General features: G+C 43.5%; 1 protein-coding gene across 6 annotated transcripts in view; it reads right to left on the bottom strand.

The window, feature by feature from the left end:
- KDM3B (lysine demethylase 3B) overlaps positions 1-17,206 on the bottom strand; it is an 84,553-nt gene that overhangs the window by 15,493 nt on the left and 51,854 nt on the right. For all 6 annotated transcript variants that reach the window (XM_517956.7, XM_016953896.4, XM_009449735.5 and 3 more), the window contains 4 exons: positions 6,295-6,402; positions 3,923-4,050; positions 2,306-2,585; positions 586-842 (listed from right to left, as the gene is read on the bottom strand). In XM_517956.7, coding sequence (XP_517956.3) covers positions 586-842; positions 2,306-2,585; positions 3,923-4,050; positions 6,295-6,402 — 773 coding nt within the window. The remainder of the gene's footprint in view (positions 1-585; positions 843-2,305; positions 2,586-3,922; positions 4,051-6,294; positions 6,403-17,206) is intronic.

Genomic DNA, 17,206 nt, shown 5'->3' with positions numbered 1-17,206 from the left:
ACAGAGGAAGCAACAGAGCTGATGAAAAATGAGTGGATTCTGAATATAGTTTGAAGATCAAATTTGAAAGGATTTGCTAACAAATTAGATATGAAAGGTAAGACAGGCGAGTCCCAAATGATTCTAAGATTTCTGGTGCAAGCAATCACAAGGGCAGAGATGCCACCAACCAGTAGGGGAAAACTAAGGAGAAGCAAGCTTATGGTCAGAAGATCAGGAGTTCAGGCTTAGACGCATTAAAGGTTTGAGACATCTATTAGATATCCAAGAGAATACAATACAAATGTACTGTCCAAGTTAAAAAAAAAAATTAATGCCTGCTATTATCAAGAAAAACAAGCAATCAATGTATTAACTTTTCTGCTGATGACCGAAAAATTTCAAAATCTCAACTTTTACAGACGTCCTAACATGGTACAAAAGGTTCACTACTTAAAAAGATTCCCAAAACTTTAAAGAGAGACCTTGTCAGCTTGACAATGTAGAGAACACAAATCACCCATGTACCCTCTAACCCAATTATCTGATCTCTGATGGTTCTTTCATGGAAAAGCTGAAAAGGCTACAGTTGCAGAGGACACTTACTGCTGAGGATGTAGAGAAGACCGGGGGAAAGGGTATGCCTGTGTCCAAGGGGGTTTGAGGAAGTTTTCCCGGCCCGGAGTGAAGGAGGTCTCGAAGGCTAGACCCTTCGGTTTTGTTGTTGGAGGCAGTGGGACCCAGCAACAGACTGTTAAAAAGCTTTGGAGTCAGCGGAGAGACCTTTGCAGTGGAGTTGAACGAGTCCAGCCCAAAGGGTGAATGAGACTCTTTATTGAGCACCGACCTCAGGGACCCTGCTTCTGTAAGAACATAACCGGGAATAGCATTAGGTACAAAAAGGAATAATCAGCGCACAACTGACTCCTAAAAATCAGTCACATGGGAAGGAGGAAAGATTCTCTCCTTTCCCTTGCACCCCCCAAACTGTGTATGGTTTGTTTGGGTCAAGCCTTACAAGCTATAATTATAGGAGGTCTCACAGCCAAGGAGAAACTCTCCTACTACTTCTTTACCAGATCTGAATTTCAAACTCCCTTTTGTTGTCATCCATCTTTCATCTCCCTCACTTCCTAAGACAGTGTTTCAAGTGCATCTTCAGGATACCTGTACTGAAGTCACTTGGAGTGCTTGTTAAAAATGGAGATCTTTACCCCCAGAGATTCTGATTTCATAGTTCTGGGCGGGACACAGGAATCTGCATTTTTAACCATTCCCCAGATGATTCTTGTGCCCAGTGAAAACTTCTGCTCTAAGTCTAGCTCTCAACCCTGGCTGCATAACAGAACCATCTGAGAAGCTTGTTAAAAGTCTTGTATATGGCTGGGAATGGTGGCTCACGCCTATAATCCCAGCACTTTGGGAGGCCGAGGCAGGTGTATCACTTGAGGTCGGGAGTTTGAGACCAGCCTGACCAACATGGAGAAACCTTGTCTCTATTAAAAATACAAAAAAATTAGCTGGGCATGGTGGCACATGCCTGTAATCCCAGCTACTTGGGAGGCTGAGGCAGGAGAATCACTTGAACCTGGGAGACGGAGGTTGCAGTGAGCCAAGATCGCGCCACTGCACTCCAGCCGGAACTCCAGGCAACAAGAGCGAAACTCCGTCTCAAAACAAACAAACAAAAAAAACCCCTTGTATAAATTCTGACTAGAGATCCAGGGTAGGGCCCAGGCATCTGCCTTTTTAGAGAAGTTCCACTTCTAGAAAGAAGTTGAAAGGTAGTCCCTCATATATATGTGTGTGTGTGTGTGTGTGTGTGTGTGTATGTGTGTGTGTATATGTGTGTGTGTGTGTGTGTGTGTGTGTGTGTATATATATATATATATTTTTTTTTTTTTTTGAGACGGAGTCTTGCTGTTACCCAGGCTGGAGTGCAGTGGCATGATCTTGGCTCACTGCAGGCCCTGCCCCCCAGGTTCATGCCATTCTCCTGCCTCAGCCTCCCAAGTAGCTGGGACTACAGGCGCCTGCCACCTCGCCCAGCTAATTTTTTTGTATTTTTAGTAGAGACGGGGTTTCACCATGTTAGCCAGGATGGTCTTGATCTCCTGACCTCGCGATCCGCCCGCCTTGCCTCCCAAAGTGCTGGGATTACACGCGTGAGCCACCACGCCAGGCCCCGGCAGTCCCTCATGTGATTAGCCAGAGAAAGTAAGTAGCATGTTTCATAAATGTGGATGGTAATGTGTGAGTTCAAAGAATCCTGGAAAAAACTCATGATTTCTACCATAGGCAGAGCAGAGGTTTGTGTGCATCTCACCTTTTGTCTCTTCTTTAGCCTTCTGAGTTGCTAAATCTGCCAACCAGTGCAGGGCGGAGGAGGGTGGGGCCGTGTCAGGGCAAGGAGGCCTGATGGCTTTCAGTTCACTATTGCTATTTGATGCCGAACTGTCTGTTTTCAGAGGCTCTTCAGATCTGATGTCAGTGCTGTCGGCTTTGGGAACATGGTCCGGCTCTGGAGTTGTTACTGGTGCCGGTCCTCCTCCGCCAGAGAAGGTAGTTTCGTTTCCAGAAGAGGCACTAGGGTTTATGCTAGGAAGCTAAAATGCAGAAGGCCAACATAATTAGAGTGCTGTGCTTGGGTAGAAAAAAATACAACTAGTAATGGCTTCACATACTAAATAGGTCTGGGAAGAATAATCTGTCATGTAAACTGGCATTTCATACATTATTTAATTCAACATATATTTATTGAGTCCTACAACATGCCAGAAACCAGGCTAGGTTCTGTGGAAAGATCAGTGAACAAGGCTTGAAGTTTGTAATCTAAAATAGTTAGCATGCCTGACACAATTTCTGCAATGGTGAATTGGTAATTTAAATGACCTCATAGTGCTGTTCTCAGGATTACATAAAATAGCATATGCAAAGGGCTTAGCATAGTTCTGACACAGATAAATGCTAAATAAATGTTTATTACTCTTACTGATTTTTCTAAATAATTTGCTCTATTTACATACTCTATATAGTCAACTCTACTGAAAATGTATCTCAAGATCCCTCAGCATTAATCCCTGTGCCTCTTATCATCAACGATGTGTTGTAGCAGTGTTGCCAGAAAGGCCATGGAATGTAAGCAGTTGGTTGTGCGTGTCTGAAGAGAAAACCAGGCCAGGTGCGGTGGCTCATGCCTCTAATCTCAGAATCTTGGGAGTCCAAGGTGGGTGGATCACTTGATGTCAGAAGTTTGAGACCAGCCTGAGCAACATGGTGAAACCCTGTCTCTACTACAAATAAAAAAATTACCCAGGTGTGGTGGCGCATGCCTGTAGTCCCAGAAACTTGGGAGGCTGAGGCATGAGAATCACTTGAACCTGGGAGGCAGAGGTTGCAGTGAGCTGAGATCATGCCACTGCACTCCAGTATGGGCAACAGAGCAAAACTCTGTCTGAAAAAAACAAAACAAAACAAAACAAAACCAAAACTGACAAAGCAATGTGAAAACCACTGCCTCTGAACCCAACTCAGTGAGCCAATCTTCATATTTCTGTCTTCTGCACCTGAGATGAATCCAGTGATAGGGACCATGTATCTTCTCAGATAAGACTCAAGAAGACCAGCAGTATTCTTAGCAACCTTTTCTATATTCTTTACCCATACAAAGACCCTGAGGTATGTATCTTGACAAGATGCTAAGAATCTCTTTGTGCTATCAGTCAACCATGAACTGGTTTAAAGATGAAGAGAAACTGCACCAATCAGGGGTAATTAAAATCCTTTGAGTAAAGTTATTTAAGCTCTCTCTAGAAAGGCTTCTCCATCTCCTGATTCCTCAGGAATCCTACAGTAGCCTGGCATAACAGAGTTGAAAAGGGGGCATTTCCTGGTACAAAAAAATTTAAGCTTCACTTAGTTATACCCACACACACCAGTTTACCTGTGACATCCCATTGGTGACGGCAGGTCTCAATACAGATTTGTTCTGTCGACTGATACAAGGGCAGTTTGCTTTAATTCCCCACTTGCCCCGAGCAGCATGTACCATGTCTCCAATATTGTAAAGAGCTGGGGAAAAAATGTAACAATAAAAATAACACCAGAACACTCATATATGCCACATATTGTGCTAAGAGTGTTCTTTACATTATCTCCCTCAATCCTTACCACATTTCAATAACGTAGCTGCTTTTATCTTCAATTTTTGATGATCAAACTGAGACTGAGAGAAGTTAGGCCATTTGCTCAAGTACATAAAGCTGGTAAACGGGAGCACTAAGACTTTAGCCCAGGTATATCTACCCCTAAAGTTCTGTTACTTTTAAGCACTAAGCTACACCCCTTTCCCTCTTCTAGTAAACATTAACACGGTATCCTCCAGGAGAAACTCTAGGGGTAGATTCTCTAGTGTTCAAGAGTATAAATATTGGCCAGGTGTGGTGGCTCACGCCTCTAATCCCAGCATGTGGAAGGCCAAGGCGGAAGAATTGCTTTGAGGTCAGGAGTTTGAGGCCAACCTGGCCAACATGATGAAATCCCATCTCTACTAAAAATACAAAAATTAGCTGGGCATGATGGTGCGTGCCTGTAATTCTAGCTACTTGGGAGGCTGAGGCACGAGAATCGCTTGATTCTAGGAGGTAGAGGTTGCAGTGAGCTGAGATTGTGCCACTGTACTCCAGCCTGGGCAACAGGGTGAGACTCCGTCCCAAAGAGTGTAAACATTTGGAATTGTATACTTTACTGTAAGTTATGCCTTAAAAAAAAGGTAAAAACTAATAGATCAATGTAAACTTTACATGGGTAAATATTTAACTATACTAAGAGCTGCAGGGAGCAGGCATCCTACCACTGCACTCAGGAAACCCTTTGGCTTAGAAGCAGTGGGGTATAAGGGATCCAGGGGATGCTCCAGCAAAGTTTTCTTTGGTTTTTTGTTTTTGTTTTTGTTTTTTTTTTTGAGACAGAGTCTCACCGTATCGCCTAGGCTGTAGTGCAGTGGCGTGATCTTGGCTCACTGCAACCTCTGCCTCCTGGGTTCAAGCAATTCTCCTGCCTCAGCCTCCCTAGTAGTTGGGATTACAGGCGCTTACCACCATGCCTGGCTAACTTTATATTTTTAGTAGAGGCGGGGTTTCACCATGTTGGCCAGGCTGGTCTCGAACTCCTGACCTCAAGTGATTCACCCGCCTCAACCTCCCAAAGTGCTGGGATTACAGGTGTGAGCCACCATGCCTGGCCTGTGGCAAAGCTTTCTTAAGTGGAGGATAATATAGGCAGTAGTTTGGCAGAGTCATCATCTTCAATGGATGTATGTTAATGGAAGTACAGAAGCTAGGCATACAGAACTTCTGGAAGAATCACTGAAGTAAACTGGGATTGTGACACAAACATAACCATTCATTCCTAATGCTGAGCAAGCTGTCTTCCTCATGGATTCAAGATATCTTATTATCTTCAGCTGGATTTATTTTATTTTTTAATTATATGAGATGGGGTCTTGCTATGTTGACCAGTCTGGTTTTGAACTCCTGGCTTCAACTGATCCTCCAATCTTGGCCTCCCAAAGTGCTGGGATTACAGGCATGAGCTACCACACCTGACCATTTTAGCTGTTTTACAAGCCTAAAACCAGAAGTCTTTCTGAAAGCCTAGGCACTGGCTTTTTCATTCTGGTCCAGCCAACCACAGGAATGGGAAATGATATCTGGAAACAAGACCAGGTCCTCTGATCAGAAATGGGGAGCAGAGTGTGCAGTGGCCACGTGCACACTAACACATATCTAAAGATCCAAATTTGGCTCAGCACGGTGGCTCACAGTTATACTCCCAGCACTTTGGGAGGCCGAGGTGGGAGGGTCATTTGAGGCCAGGAGTTCAAGACCAGCCTGTGCAACATACTGGGACTCCGTCTCTGAAAAAAAATTTTTTTTTAATTAAATAATAAGCCAGGTGTGGTGGTGCATGCCTGTAGTCCTAGCTACTTGGCAGGCTGAGGTGGGAGGATCACTGGAGGTCAGGAGTTCAAGGCTGCAGTAAGCTATGACCACACCACTGCACTCCAGCCTGGGTGACAGAGCAGACAGTCTCTTCAATAATAATACAGAAGTGTCTCTTCAATAATAATACAGAAGGGTCTCTTCAATAACAATAATAATAATGATAATAATAATAAAGATCCAAATTCTCAGAGAAATCTGATGATGCTTAAAAGAAAAAATGAGGCTAAATCATTTCAAAAAATTTTATGGTGTATGGCTATCTCAACTAAAAACATTTCTTCCACCAAATCTAAAAAAGGAATTTCCTTACCTGTGCCAGGAATAATTTGTGTGGGCATGAGATTCTCTGGTTCATGGGACTGTCCCTTTGCACACTTCAACCAGGAGAAAACTTCTTCATCACCCATCTCTTCTGTCTCTGAAATAGAAATGATTTCACTTATTTTATAAGGGTCACAAAAATGGATCCTTCTCAGTGAATGGGAGTTTCAGAACCCCAAAGGCCAATTTTCTCATGGCTGAAGGAAATAACAGCTAACTTAAAAAAACAAAAAGCCCCTGCTTTACTGAGATTTTATTTATTTATTTATTTTTGAGACAAGGTTTGGCTCTATCATCCATGCTGGAGTCTAGTGGCTTGATCATGGCTCACCGCAACCTCCGCCTCTCTGGCTCAAGCCATCCTCCCACCCTAGCCTGCAAAGTAGCTGGGACTACAGGAGTGCACCATCACCCCCAACTAATGTTTGTATTTTTTTGTAGAGATGGAGTTTCGCCATGTTGCCCAGGCTGGTCTCCAACTCCTGGGCTCAAGTTCCTGGGCCTGCCTTGGCTTCCCAAAGTGCTGGGATTACAGGCATGAGTCACTGTGCCCAACCTAAGGTATAATTTATAAAGAATAAATCCAGCAATTTAAAGTGTTTACTTCAGTGAGTTTAGAGAAACTGAATGAACAACTACCACAATCATGACATAGAACCTTTCTATTCCATCTCCAGAAGTTCTCTCAGGCTCTTTACAGTCAATTCTCTTCCCTCAAGCCCTGGCCATCAGTGATCAACTTTATAATACTAAAGTTTTGCTATTGGCTGGGCGCAGTGGCTCAAGCCTGTAATCCCAGCACTTTGGGAGGCCGAGGCAGGCGGATCATGACGTCAGGAGATCAAGACCATCCTGGCTAACACGGTGAAACCCTGTCTCTACTAAAAATACAAAAAATTAGCCAGGTGTGGTGGTGGGCGCCTGTGGTCCCAGCTACTCGGGAAGCTGAGGCAGGAGAATGGCGTGAACCCAGGAGGCGGAGCTTGCAGTGAGCTGAGACCACGCCACTGCACTCCAGCCTGGGCGACAGAGCGAGACTCCATCTAAAAAAAAAATAATAATAAGTTTTGCCTTTCAAAAATGTCATATAAAATGGAAGCATGTAGGATGCAGTCTTTGTGTTGGGTTTCTTTCACTTGGCATAATGCTTTTGAGTCATCTATATTGTTGTGTGTATTAGTAATTCATTCCTTTGTATAGCTGAGTAGTATTCCATGGCAGCAATGTATCATAACTTGTTTATCTATTCATCAGCTGGTGAACATTTGGACTGTTTCCAATTTTTGGCTATTATAAATAAAGCTGCTACACAGCTGGGTGCAGTGGCTTACACCTGTAATACCAACACTTTGGGAGGCTGAGGTGGGCTCAGGAACTTGAGCCCAGGAGCTTGAGACCAGCCTGGGCAACATGGTAAAAAAATTAAAAATTAGCCAAGCATGGTGATGTATGCCTGTGGTCCCAGTTACTTGGGTGGCTGAGGTAGGAGGATTGTTTGAGCCTGGGAGGCGGAGGCTGCAGTGAGCACAGATTGCTCCACTGCACTCCAGCCTGGGCAACAGAAAGAGACCCTGTCTCAAAAACAAAAAAACAAAAAAAAAAAATAAAGCAGCTATAAACATTCATGTATAGGTCTTTCTGTGGAAATGTTTTTATTTCTCTTGTAAATACCTAGCAGTGCGATGCCAGGTCATATAGTTAATTTTAGCTTTATAACTTTGTAAGAAATGACCTTCTTGCTTTCCAAAGTGAAGGTACCAATCTGCATTCCTACCAGCAATATTTAAGAGGTCTACTTCTACATCCTTGATAATACTTGATACTGTCCAGTTTTCTTTTTTTTTTTTGAGATGGAGTCTCGCTTTGTCGCCCAGGCTGGAGTGCAGTGGTGTGATCTCGGCTCACTGCAACCTCTGCCTCCCCGGTTCAAGCAATTCTCCTGCCTCGGCCTCCCGAGTAGCTGAGACTACAGGTGCGTGCCACTATGCCCAACTAATTTTTTGTGTTTTTCATAGAGACAGGGGTTCAATGTTAGCTAGGATGGTCTCAATCTTCTGACCTTGTGATCCACCCGCGTCGGCCTCCCAAACTGCTGGGATTACAGGTATGAGCCAACACGCCTGGCCAATACTGTCAGTTTTAAGAATTGTAGCCATTCTAGTGGACATAATAATTTCTCATTATGGTTTTAATTTGTATTTCCCAAATTAATTACAATTTTTCCCATGTACTTACCTGCCATCGACTATATTTTTTGGTGACGTATCTGTTCAAACCTTTTTAAAACCAGCTTGGGCTGGCATGGTAGCTCACACCTGTAGCACTTTGGGAGGCCAATGTGGAAGAATCGCTTGAGCTTGTAAAAGTTAAAGACCAGGATGGGCAACACAGTGAGACCCCATTTCTACAAAACCAAACCAAAACAGAACAACAATAACAAAAAAATGGGCTTGTTTGCCCAGGCTGGTGTCAACCTCCTGCTGGACTCTAGCGATCCTTCTGTCTCAGCCTCCCAGGTAGCTGGGATTATAGGTGTTACACCACTGTGCACAGCAGCTTTTCATTTTCTCTTTTTTTGGAGACAGGGTCTCACTCTGTCACCCAGGCTGGAGTGTAATGGCACGATCATGGCTCACTGCAGCCTCAACCTCCCAGGGTTAAATAATTCTCCCACCTCAGCCTCCTGAGTAGCTGGGACCACAGGTGAAAGCCACCACGTCTCGCTAATTTTTAAATTTTTTTTGTAGAGATGAGGTCTCCGTGTTGCCTAGGCTGGTCTTGAACTCCTGGGCTCAAGCAATCCCACTGCCTTGGCCTCCGTAACTGTTGGGATTACAGGTTATAAGCCACAGTGCCTGGGCTATTTTCATTTTCTTAAACATGTCTTTTTTTTTTGGAGACGGGGTCTCACTCTTTTGCCCAGGCTGGAGTGCAGTGGTGCAATTTCGGCTCACTGCAACCTCCGCTTCCTGGGTTCAAGCGATCCTCCTGCCTCAGCCTCCCAAGCAGCTGGGATTACAGGTGCCCGCCACCACGCCCAGCTAATTTTTGTATTTTTAGTAGAGACAGGGTTTCAACATGTTGGCCAGGCTGGTCTCGAACTCCTGACCTCAGGTGATCCACCTGCCTCAGCCTCCCAAAGTGCTGGGATTACAGGCATGAGCCACCATGCCCAGCCTTTACGTGTCTTCTGAAAAGGTAAAGTTTTAAACTTTTATATTAGGCCGGACACAATGGCTTGTGCCTGTAATCCCAGCACTTTGGGAGGTTGAGGCAGGTGGGTCACCTGAGATCAGGAGTTCGAGACCAGCCTGGCCAACATGGTGAAATGGTGAAACCCTGTCTCTACTAAAAATACAAAAAAATTGGCTGGGGGTGGTGGCGGGCACATGTAATCCCGGCTGCTCGGGAGGCTGAAGTAGGAGGATCGCTTGATCCTGGGAGGTGGAAGCTGCAGTGAGCTAAGATTGCACCACTGCACTCCAGCCTGGGTGACAGGACGAGACTTCGTCTCAGAAAAAAAAAAAAATTAAAAGAATAAAAAATAAACTTTTATATTTTTCATTTGCATTGTGTTCTATCTAAGAAATATTTCTTTAGTGCAAGGATACAAATATTTTATTTCTTTCTAGAAGTTTTAGTTTTAGCTTTTATGTTTAGGCCTATGGTCCACTTAGAGTTAGTATTTTGTATATGGTGGGAGGTAAAGACAGAGGTTTGTGGGCAGCAAGCCACCCAGGCGCCGAGGCAAGAGACTAAGGACACGAGCTGTTCCAGTATAATAAAATATAAAACAAGAATAGTTATACGAGATATAGATCTTAGATATGATTATATATGAATATCATTAATCATTAGTTGGTAGTAATTATTCTTTATCCCAATATTATAATAATCCTCGCTCTATAATCATAACCTAGGAAAAACCAGGCCATACAGAGATAGGAGCTGAGGGGACATAGTGAGGTATGAGTAGAAGACAAGAGTGTGAGCCTTCTGTTATGCCCGGACAGGGCCACCAGAGGGCTCCTTGGTCTAGCGGTGACGCCAGCATCTGGGAAGACGCCCGTTGCCAGGTGGACCGTGGTCTAGCAGTAGCGAAAAGTGTCAAGGAACAACACCTGCTACTTAGCAGACCAGGAAAGGGAGTCTCCTTTTCCCTGGGGGAGTTTAGAGAAGACTCTGCTCCTCCACCTCTTGTGGAGGGCCTGACATCAGTCAGGCTTGCCCGCAGTTATCCGGAGGCCTAACCGTCTCCCTGTGATGCTGTGCTTCAGTGGTCACACTCCTAGTCCGCCTTCATGTTCCATCCTGTACACCTGGCTCTGCCTTCTAGATAGCAGTAGAAAATTAGTGAAAGTACTAAAAGTCTCTGATATGCAGAAAGAATGGCGTAAGCTGTCTTTCTCTTTGTCTCCTCTCTCTCTCTGCCTCGGCTGCCAGGCAGGGAAGGGCCCCCTGTCCAGTGGACATGTGACCCACGTGACCTTACCTATCATTGGAGATGACTCACACTCTTTACCCTGCCCCTTTTGCTTTGTATCCAATAAATAACAGCACAGCCAGACATTCAGGGCCACTACTGGTCTCCGTGCATTGGTGGTAGTGGTCCCCCGGGCCCAGCTGTCTTTTCTTCTATCTCTTTGTCTTGTGTCTTTATTTCTACACTCTCTCGTCGCCACACACGGGGAGAGACCCACTGACCCTGTGGGGCTGGTCCCTGCAGAGGTTCCTCTTTTTTTTTTGGAATATGGATATACAATTGTTCCAGTACCATTTGTTGAAAGGGTTATCCTTTCCCCCACTGAACTACCTTGGCACCTTTGTCATAATTGATTATGTATGTGTGGGTTTACTTCTAGATTGTTTTCTGTTCCCTTACCACAGTGTCTTAATTACTGTAGCTTTAATATTAATTCTTGAAATGTAGTACAAGTCCTTCAACTTGAATCTATTTCAAAATTGTTTTGGGTATTCTAGATCCACTGTATTTCACATACATTTCAGAACCGCCTTGTCGATTTCTACAAAATGGCCTACTGAGACTTTGATTTGGAATTGCATTTAATTACATATCAATTTAGAAGAAGTGACGTCTTAGTATTCAACCCTCTATTTTTCTTTTCTTTTCTTTTCTTTTTTTCTTTTAAGAAGGAGTTTCGCTCATTGCCCAGGCTAGAGTGCAATGGCACGATCTCAGCTCACTGCAACCTCTGCCTCCCGGGTTCAAGCAATTCTCCTGCCTCAGCCTCCCGAGAAGCTGGGATTACAGGCATGTGCCACCATGCCTGGCTAATTTTGTATTTTTAGTAGAGACAGGGTTTCTCCATGTTGGTCAGGCTGGTCTCGAACTCCCGACCTCAGGTGATCTGCCTGCCTCGGCCTCCCAAAGCGCTGGGATTACAGGCGTGAGTTGGCCATGGCGCTCGGCCTATTTTTCATTATTATTATTTTTTCTTTATCTTTTAACAATTTTTTTGTAGAGATGGGATCTTGCTGTGTTGCCCAGGCTGGTCTCAAACTCCTGGCCTCAAGTGATTCTCCCACTTCAGCTTCCCAAAGTGCTAGGATTACGGACATGAGCCACCACACGCAGCCCATATTCAATCTTTGGATCCACAAATATGGTATATCTCTTCATTTATTTAGGTATTCTTTAATTTCTCTCAGTAATATGTTGTAGTCTTCAGTGTATGTGTCTTGTAGGTATTGGCTAAATTTGTCCCTAAGCACTTCATGATTTTATGATGCTCGGCTCACTGAAGCTTCTGCCTCCCAGGTTCAAGGAATTCTCCTGCTTCAACCTCCCATTACATTTCAATTTCTAATTGTTCATTGCTATCATACAGAAAAATAATTGATCTTTGTATGTTGACTTTGTATCATGTAATATTGAAAAAACTCATTATAATATTAGCTTTTTTGTAGATCTCTGGATTTCTACATAGATGATCATGTTGTCTGAGAATAAAAATCATTTTACTTCTTTCCAATCTGTATGTCTCTTCTTTTGTTTTCCTTTTCCCCTTTTTCTCTTTTATTTCTTCATACTGACCACTAACTCCAGTAAAATACTGAATAGAAGTTACAAAAGCTGACATCCTTGCTTTGTTCCTGAACCTAAGAGGAAGAAGTCAATCTTTCATATTACATATGATATTTTACTTATACATAGTTGTGTTTTTCAAACATTATTTCATTATCATTCTCCAAAGAGCCTTTTCAGACTTTGTTTTGTGGTCATTGTGCTCTCCACACAAGAAATTTTAATACCAGATATACTGTATATCTGTTTATGTATTATGGCCCCCTGAAAGGGCACAAAAAATTGTTAACATTTTAGATTCTCCCTCCCAAGCAAGAGCCAATTTTCACCTGATGAGAATGCATAGCCTAGGTTTTTGATAATTTAGACAAATGATTTTTCTGCTATATCTTGAGATCATGTGGTTATTTTTTAGTCTACTAATATAGTGGACTGCACTGATTTTCAAGTGAACCCCATTTGTTCATGATGTATTATTCTTTTTATGTATCTCTTGACTTAAACTTGCTTAAGTTTTATAGAATATTTTTACATCTATGTTCATGATGGATACTGGGGCTGTAACTTTCTATGCTTCTCATGTCTTTATTTGGTTTTGATATTAGTATAATGCTGGCTTCATAAAACGAGCTGGTAAGTGCTTCCTCCCATTTTCTGAAAGACTGTGTGTATAATTGGTATTATTTCCTCCTTAAATGTTTGCTATAATTTACTAGTAAGGCCACCATCTAGACCTTAAGTTTTCTTTGTTGAAAGATTTTTGAAACTACAAATTCAATTTCTTTTTTTTTTTTTTTTTTAAGGAGTGTAGGAGCAAAGGTTTAATAGGAAAAAAAGAAAAAAAAAGAAAGAAAGAGAAAGTAAAACAGTTCTCTCTCATGAGAGAGGGGACTCCCAGACCAGTTGGTGGCAGATGTGCTGGATTTTACTCAGGCTTGAGGTGGCGGCGTCTGATTTACATAGGGATTACAGATTGGTTCAATCAGGTATGATGTTTACATAGCTTTAGGGGAAGGCTGGCTACCCCACCCTAATGTTATTATGCAAATGAACTTTCCCCTTGGCTGGTGCCATCTTGTCTGCTCCTTACTGTACATGTGGTTGACAAAGCAAAGGGAAGATGAAGCTCCCATCTTGAACATGATTTCATAACTGCTAACATCTATGTCTGCAACTGAATTTTACAGGCTGCTCTTTGTTAGAAAGAAAATAATTTGGGGCTGCTTTTCATTAAATGGAAAACCTTACCAAGGACTTCTGTACCCTCAGTATCCGCCTAAGTAATTTCTTCTTAACACCTGTATCATTCCCCGCTCTGGAGTGGTAACCCTAACTACTGTTAGGGGCTGTTGGACGAGGACTCTTTCTGGCTACTTCCTGCTGAAAAGAGGTGTTGTGTGGGGAACAGCAGGTAGGGCTCCTCCTGGGGCCGATCTAAGAGTCCTCGGAAGAAAGGCACGTCCATGTGTGGTTCTGTCTGCAGCACCATTTGGAGTTTGATTGCTGTTAGCCATTCTGATGGGTTGTAACACTGGTTTGCCTCCACCAGATGTTGCGTTTTGATAAATGCTGTACCTTGGTATCTGGGACGAGGTCCCCAGTATGAAGCAGCTACGTTGTCTGGGGTAAATACCTGAGGTTCATCATCTCGTGCCAGGAAAATTTTGGACACGGACACACATGAGGAATTTAGGAGTGGAGGTTTAACAGGCAAAAGAGAGAAAGATAAAGAAAGGAAAACAGCTCTCTCTCTAGTGAGAGAGAGGGGGCTTCCAAGAGGAAAAGACCAAGTTCTTAATGTAAAGTTATTTAGGTTCTCTATTTGTTCTCGAGGGAATTTTGATGGTTTGTGTTTTTCATGGAATTTGTCCATTATATCTAAGCTGTAAAAGTTATTGGCATAGGCTGGGCGTGGTGGCTCACACCTGTAATCCCAGCACTTTGGGAGGCTGAGGCAGGCAGGTCACCTGAGGTCAGGAGTTCGAAACCTGCCTGACCAACATGCCAAAACCCCGTCTCTACTAAAAATACAGAAATTAGCTAGGTTTGGTGGCACACACCTATAATCCCAGCCACTTGGGAGGCTGGGGCAGGAGAATCGCTTGAACCCGGGAGATGGAGGTTGCAGTGGGCTGAGATCATGCCACTGCACTCCAGCCCGGGCGACAGAGATAGACGCTGTCTCAAAAAAAAAAAAAAAAAAATTATTGGCATAATAATGTTCATAATTTTACTTATCCTTTTAATGTCTAAAAGATCTGTATTGAGGTCCTCACATTCTTTTTTTTTTTATTATTAAAGAGATAGGGTCTCACTATGTTCCCCTACTGGTCTCAAACTCCTGGATTCAAGTGATCCTCCCACCTAAGACTCTCAAATAGATGAGAGTATAGGCACACGCCACTGTGCCTGCATCTCTCATTCTCTCATTGGTAAACTGTACCTTCTCTTTTTCATCATGTAGGCAGAAGATTAGCACATATAAAATATCTTTTTCTCATTTATACTCTTTTAAAAAGTTAATTGTTTAACTTTTCTTTTTTTTTATTGAGACGGAGTTTCACTCTTGTTGCCTAGGCTAGAGTGCAATGTCGCGACCTCAGCTCACTGCAACCTCCACCTAAGTGATTCTCCTGCCTCAGCCTCCTGAGTAGCTAGGTCTACAGGTGCCTGCCACCATGCTCAGCTAATTTTGTTTGTATTTTTAGTAGAGACAGGGTTTCACCGTGTTGGCCAGGCTGGTCTCGAACTCCTGACCTCAGGTGATCCACCTGCCTCAGCCTCCCAAAGTGCTGGGATTACAGGCGTGAGCCACTGTGCCTGACCTTAACTTTTCTTTTTTTGAGACAGGGTTGCACTATGTCACCCAGGCTGGAATGCAGTGGTGCAATCATGGCTCACTACAGCCTCAACCTTCTGGGCTCAGGTGATCCTCTCCCATCAGCCTCTGAGTAGGTGGGACCACAGGTGTGTGCCACCACGCCCAGCTAATTTTTAAATTTTTTGTTGAGATGGGAGTCTTGCTATGTTGCCCAGGCTGGTCTTGAACTCCTGGCCTCAAGTAATCCCCATCTTGACTTCTCAAAGTGTTGGGATTGCAAGTGTGAGCCACCAAACCTAGCCAGTCCCATTTCTTTTTGGTTTCATTTTTCCTGCCTTCTTTTGAACTACTTACATATTTTTTGTGATTTGATTTTGTTTTCCATTTTGGACTTACTAGCTATATTTCTTTGTTTTTAAGTGGTTGCTTTAAGCATTTTCAGTATTAATCTTCAACTTATCAAAGTCTATCTTCAAATATTAATTTCACTTTACATAAAGTGTAAGATCCTTACAAAACTATACTTCCAGTTTTCCCTCTTTTCCTCTGTGCTGCTATTATATATTTGAATTTTACATATAGTATAAACCCCAAACTATATTGTTACTATTTTTGCTTTTAAACAATTAACTTTTAAAAAGATTATAAATGAGAAAAAGAGATCTTTTATATTTACTCATATATACCATGTAGGATGTTCTTCATTACTTTGTGTAAGTTCTGATTTCCATTTCATTTTCTTCTGCCTGAATAACTACCTTTAACTTTATTATCGTGTGGATCTGCTGGTGGTGCATTCTATCAGCTTTTCTTGGTTTGAGAAAAGCTGCTAGAATGGTCACTCGTTTTTTTTTTTTCTTTTGTAAGACAGAGTCTTACTCTGTTGCCTATGCTAGAGTGCAGTGAAGTGATGATGGCTCCCTGCGGCCTCAACCTCTCAGCTCAAGTGATCCTCCCACCTCAACCTCCCAAGTAGCTGCGACCACAGGCATGTGTCACCATGCCTGGCTACTTTTAAAAAATATTTGTGTCGGGGCATGGTGGCTCATGCCTGTAATCCCAGCACTTTGGGAGGCTGGGGCGGGTGGATCACGAGATCAGGAGTTCAAGACCAGCCTGCCAACACAGTGAAACCCCATCTCTACTAAAAGTACAAAAATTAGCCAGGCGTGGTGGCAGGAACCTGTAATCCCAGCTACTTGGGAAGCTGAGGCAGGAGAATCACTTGAACCTGGGAGACAGAGGTTGCAGTGAGCCAAGATCGCACCACCGCACTCCAGCCTGGTCGACAGTGCGACACTCTGTCTCAAAAAAAAAAAAAATTTGTAGGCTGGGCACGGTGGCTCACGCCTGTAATCCCAGCACTTTGGGAGGCTGAGATGGGCAGATCACCTGAGGTCAGGAGTTTGAGACCAGCCTGATTAATTAACATGGCGAAACACTGTCTCTACTAAAAATAGAAAAAACCCCACAAAAATTAGCAGGGCATGGTGGCACATGCCTGTAATCCCAGCTACTTGAAGGGGCTGAGGCAGGAGAATAGCTTGAACTCGGGAAGACAAGGTTGTAGTGAGCAGAGATCGCACCCCTGCACTCCAGCCTGGGAGACAGTCAGACTCCATCTCAAGAAAAAAAAGAAAAAACAAAACAAAACAAAAAAGTTCATTCCATTGTTTTCTGTTGTCTTCTGGCCTACAGGACTTCTCATAAATTGGCTGTCATTCTTTTGCCTTTTTTTTTTTTAGATGGAGTTTTGCTCTTGCTGCCCAGGCTGAAGTGCAATGGCACGACCTCGGCTCACCACAACCTCGGCTTCCCAGGTTCAAGTGATTCTCCTGCCTCAGCCTCCCAAGTAGCTAGGACCACAGGCATGTGCCACCACACCCGGCTAATTTTGTATTTTTAGTAGAGACAGGATTTCACCATGTTGGCCAGGTTGGTCTCGAACTCCCGACCTCAGGTGATCCCGCCCACCTTGGCCTCCCAAAGTGCTGGGATTACAGGCATGAGCCATGGCGCCCGGCCAGCCTGTCA

Source organism: Pan troglodytes, chromosome 4 (assembly GCF_028858775.2).
Source record: "Pan troglodytes isolate AG18354 chromosome 4, NHGRI_mPanTro3-v2.0_pri, whole genome shotgun sequence".
Taxonomy (NCBI): Eukaryota; Metazoa; Chordata; class Mammalia; order Primates; family Hominidae; genus Pan; species Pan troglodytes.
This window is presented reverse-complemented; position numbering and strand designations above follow the sequence as displayed.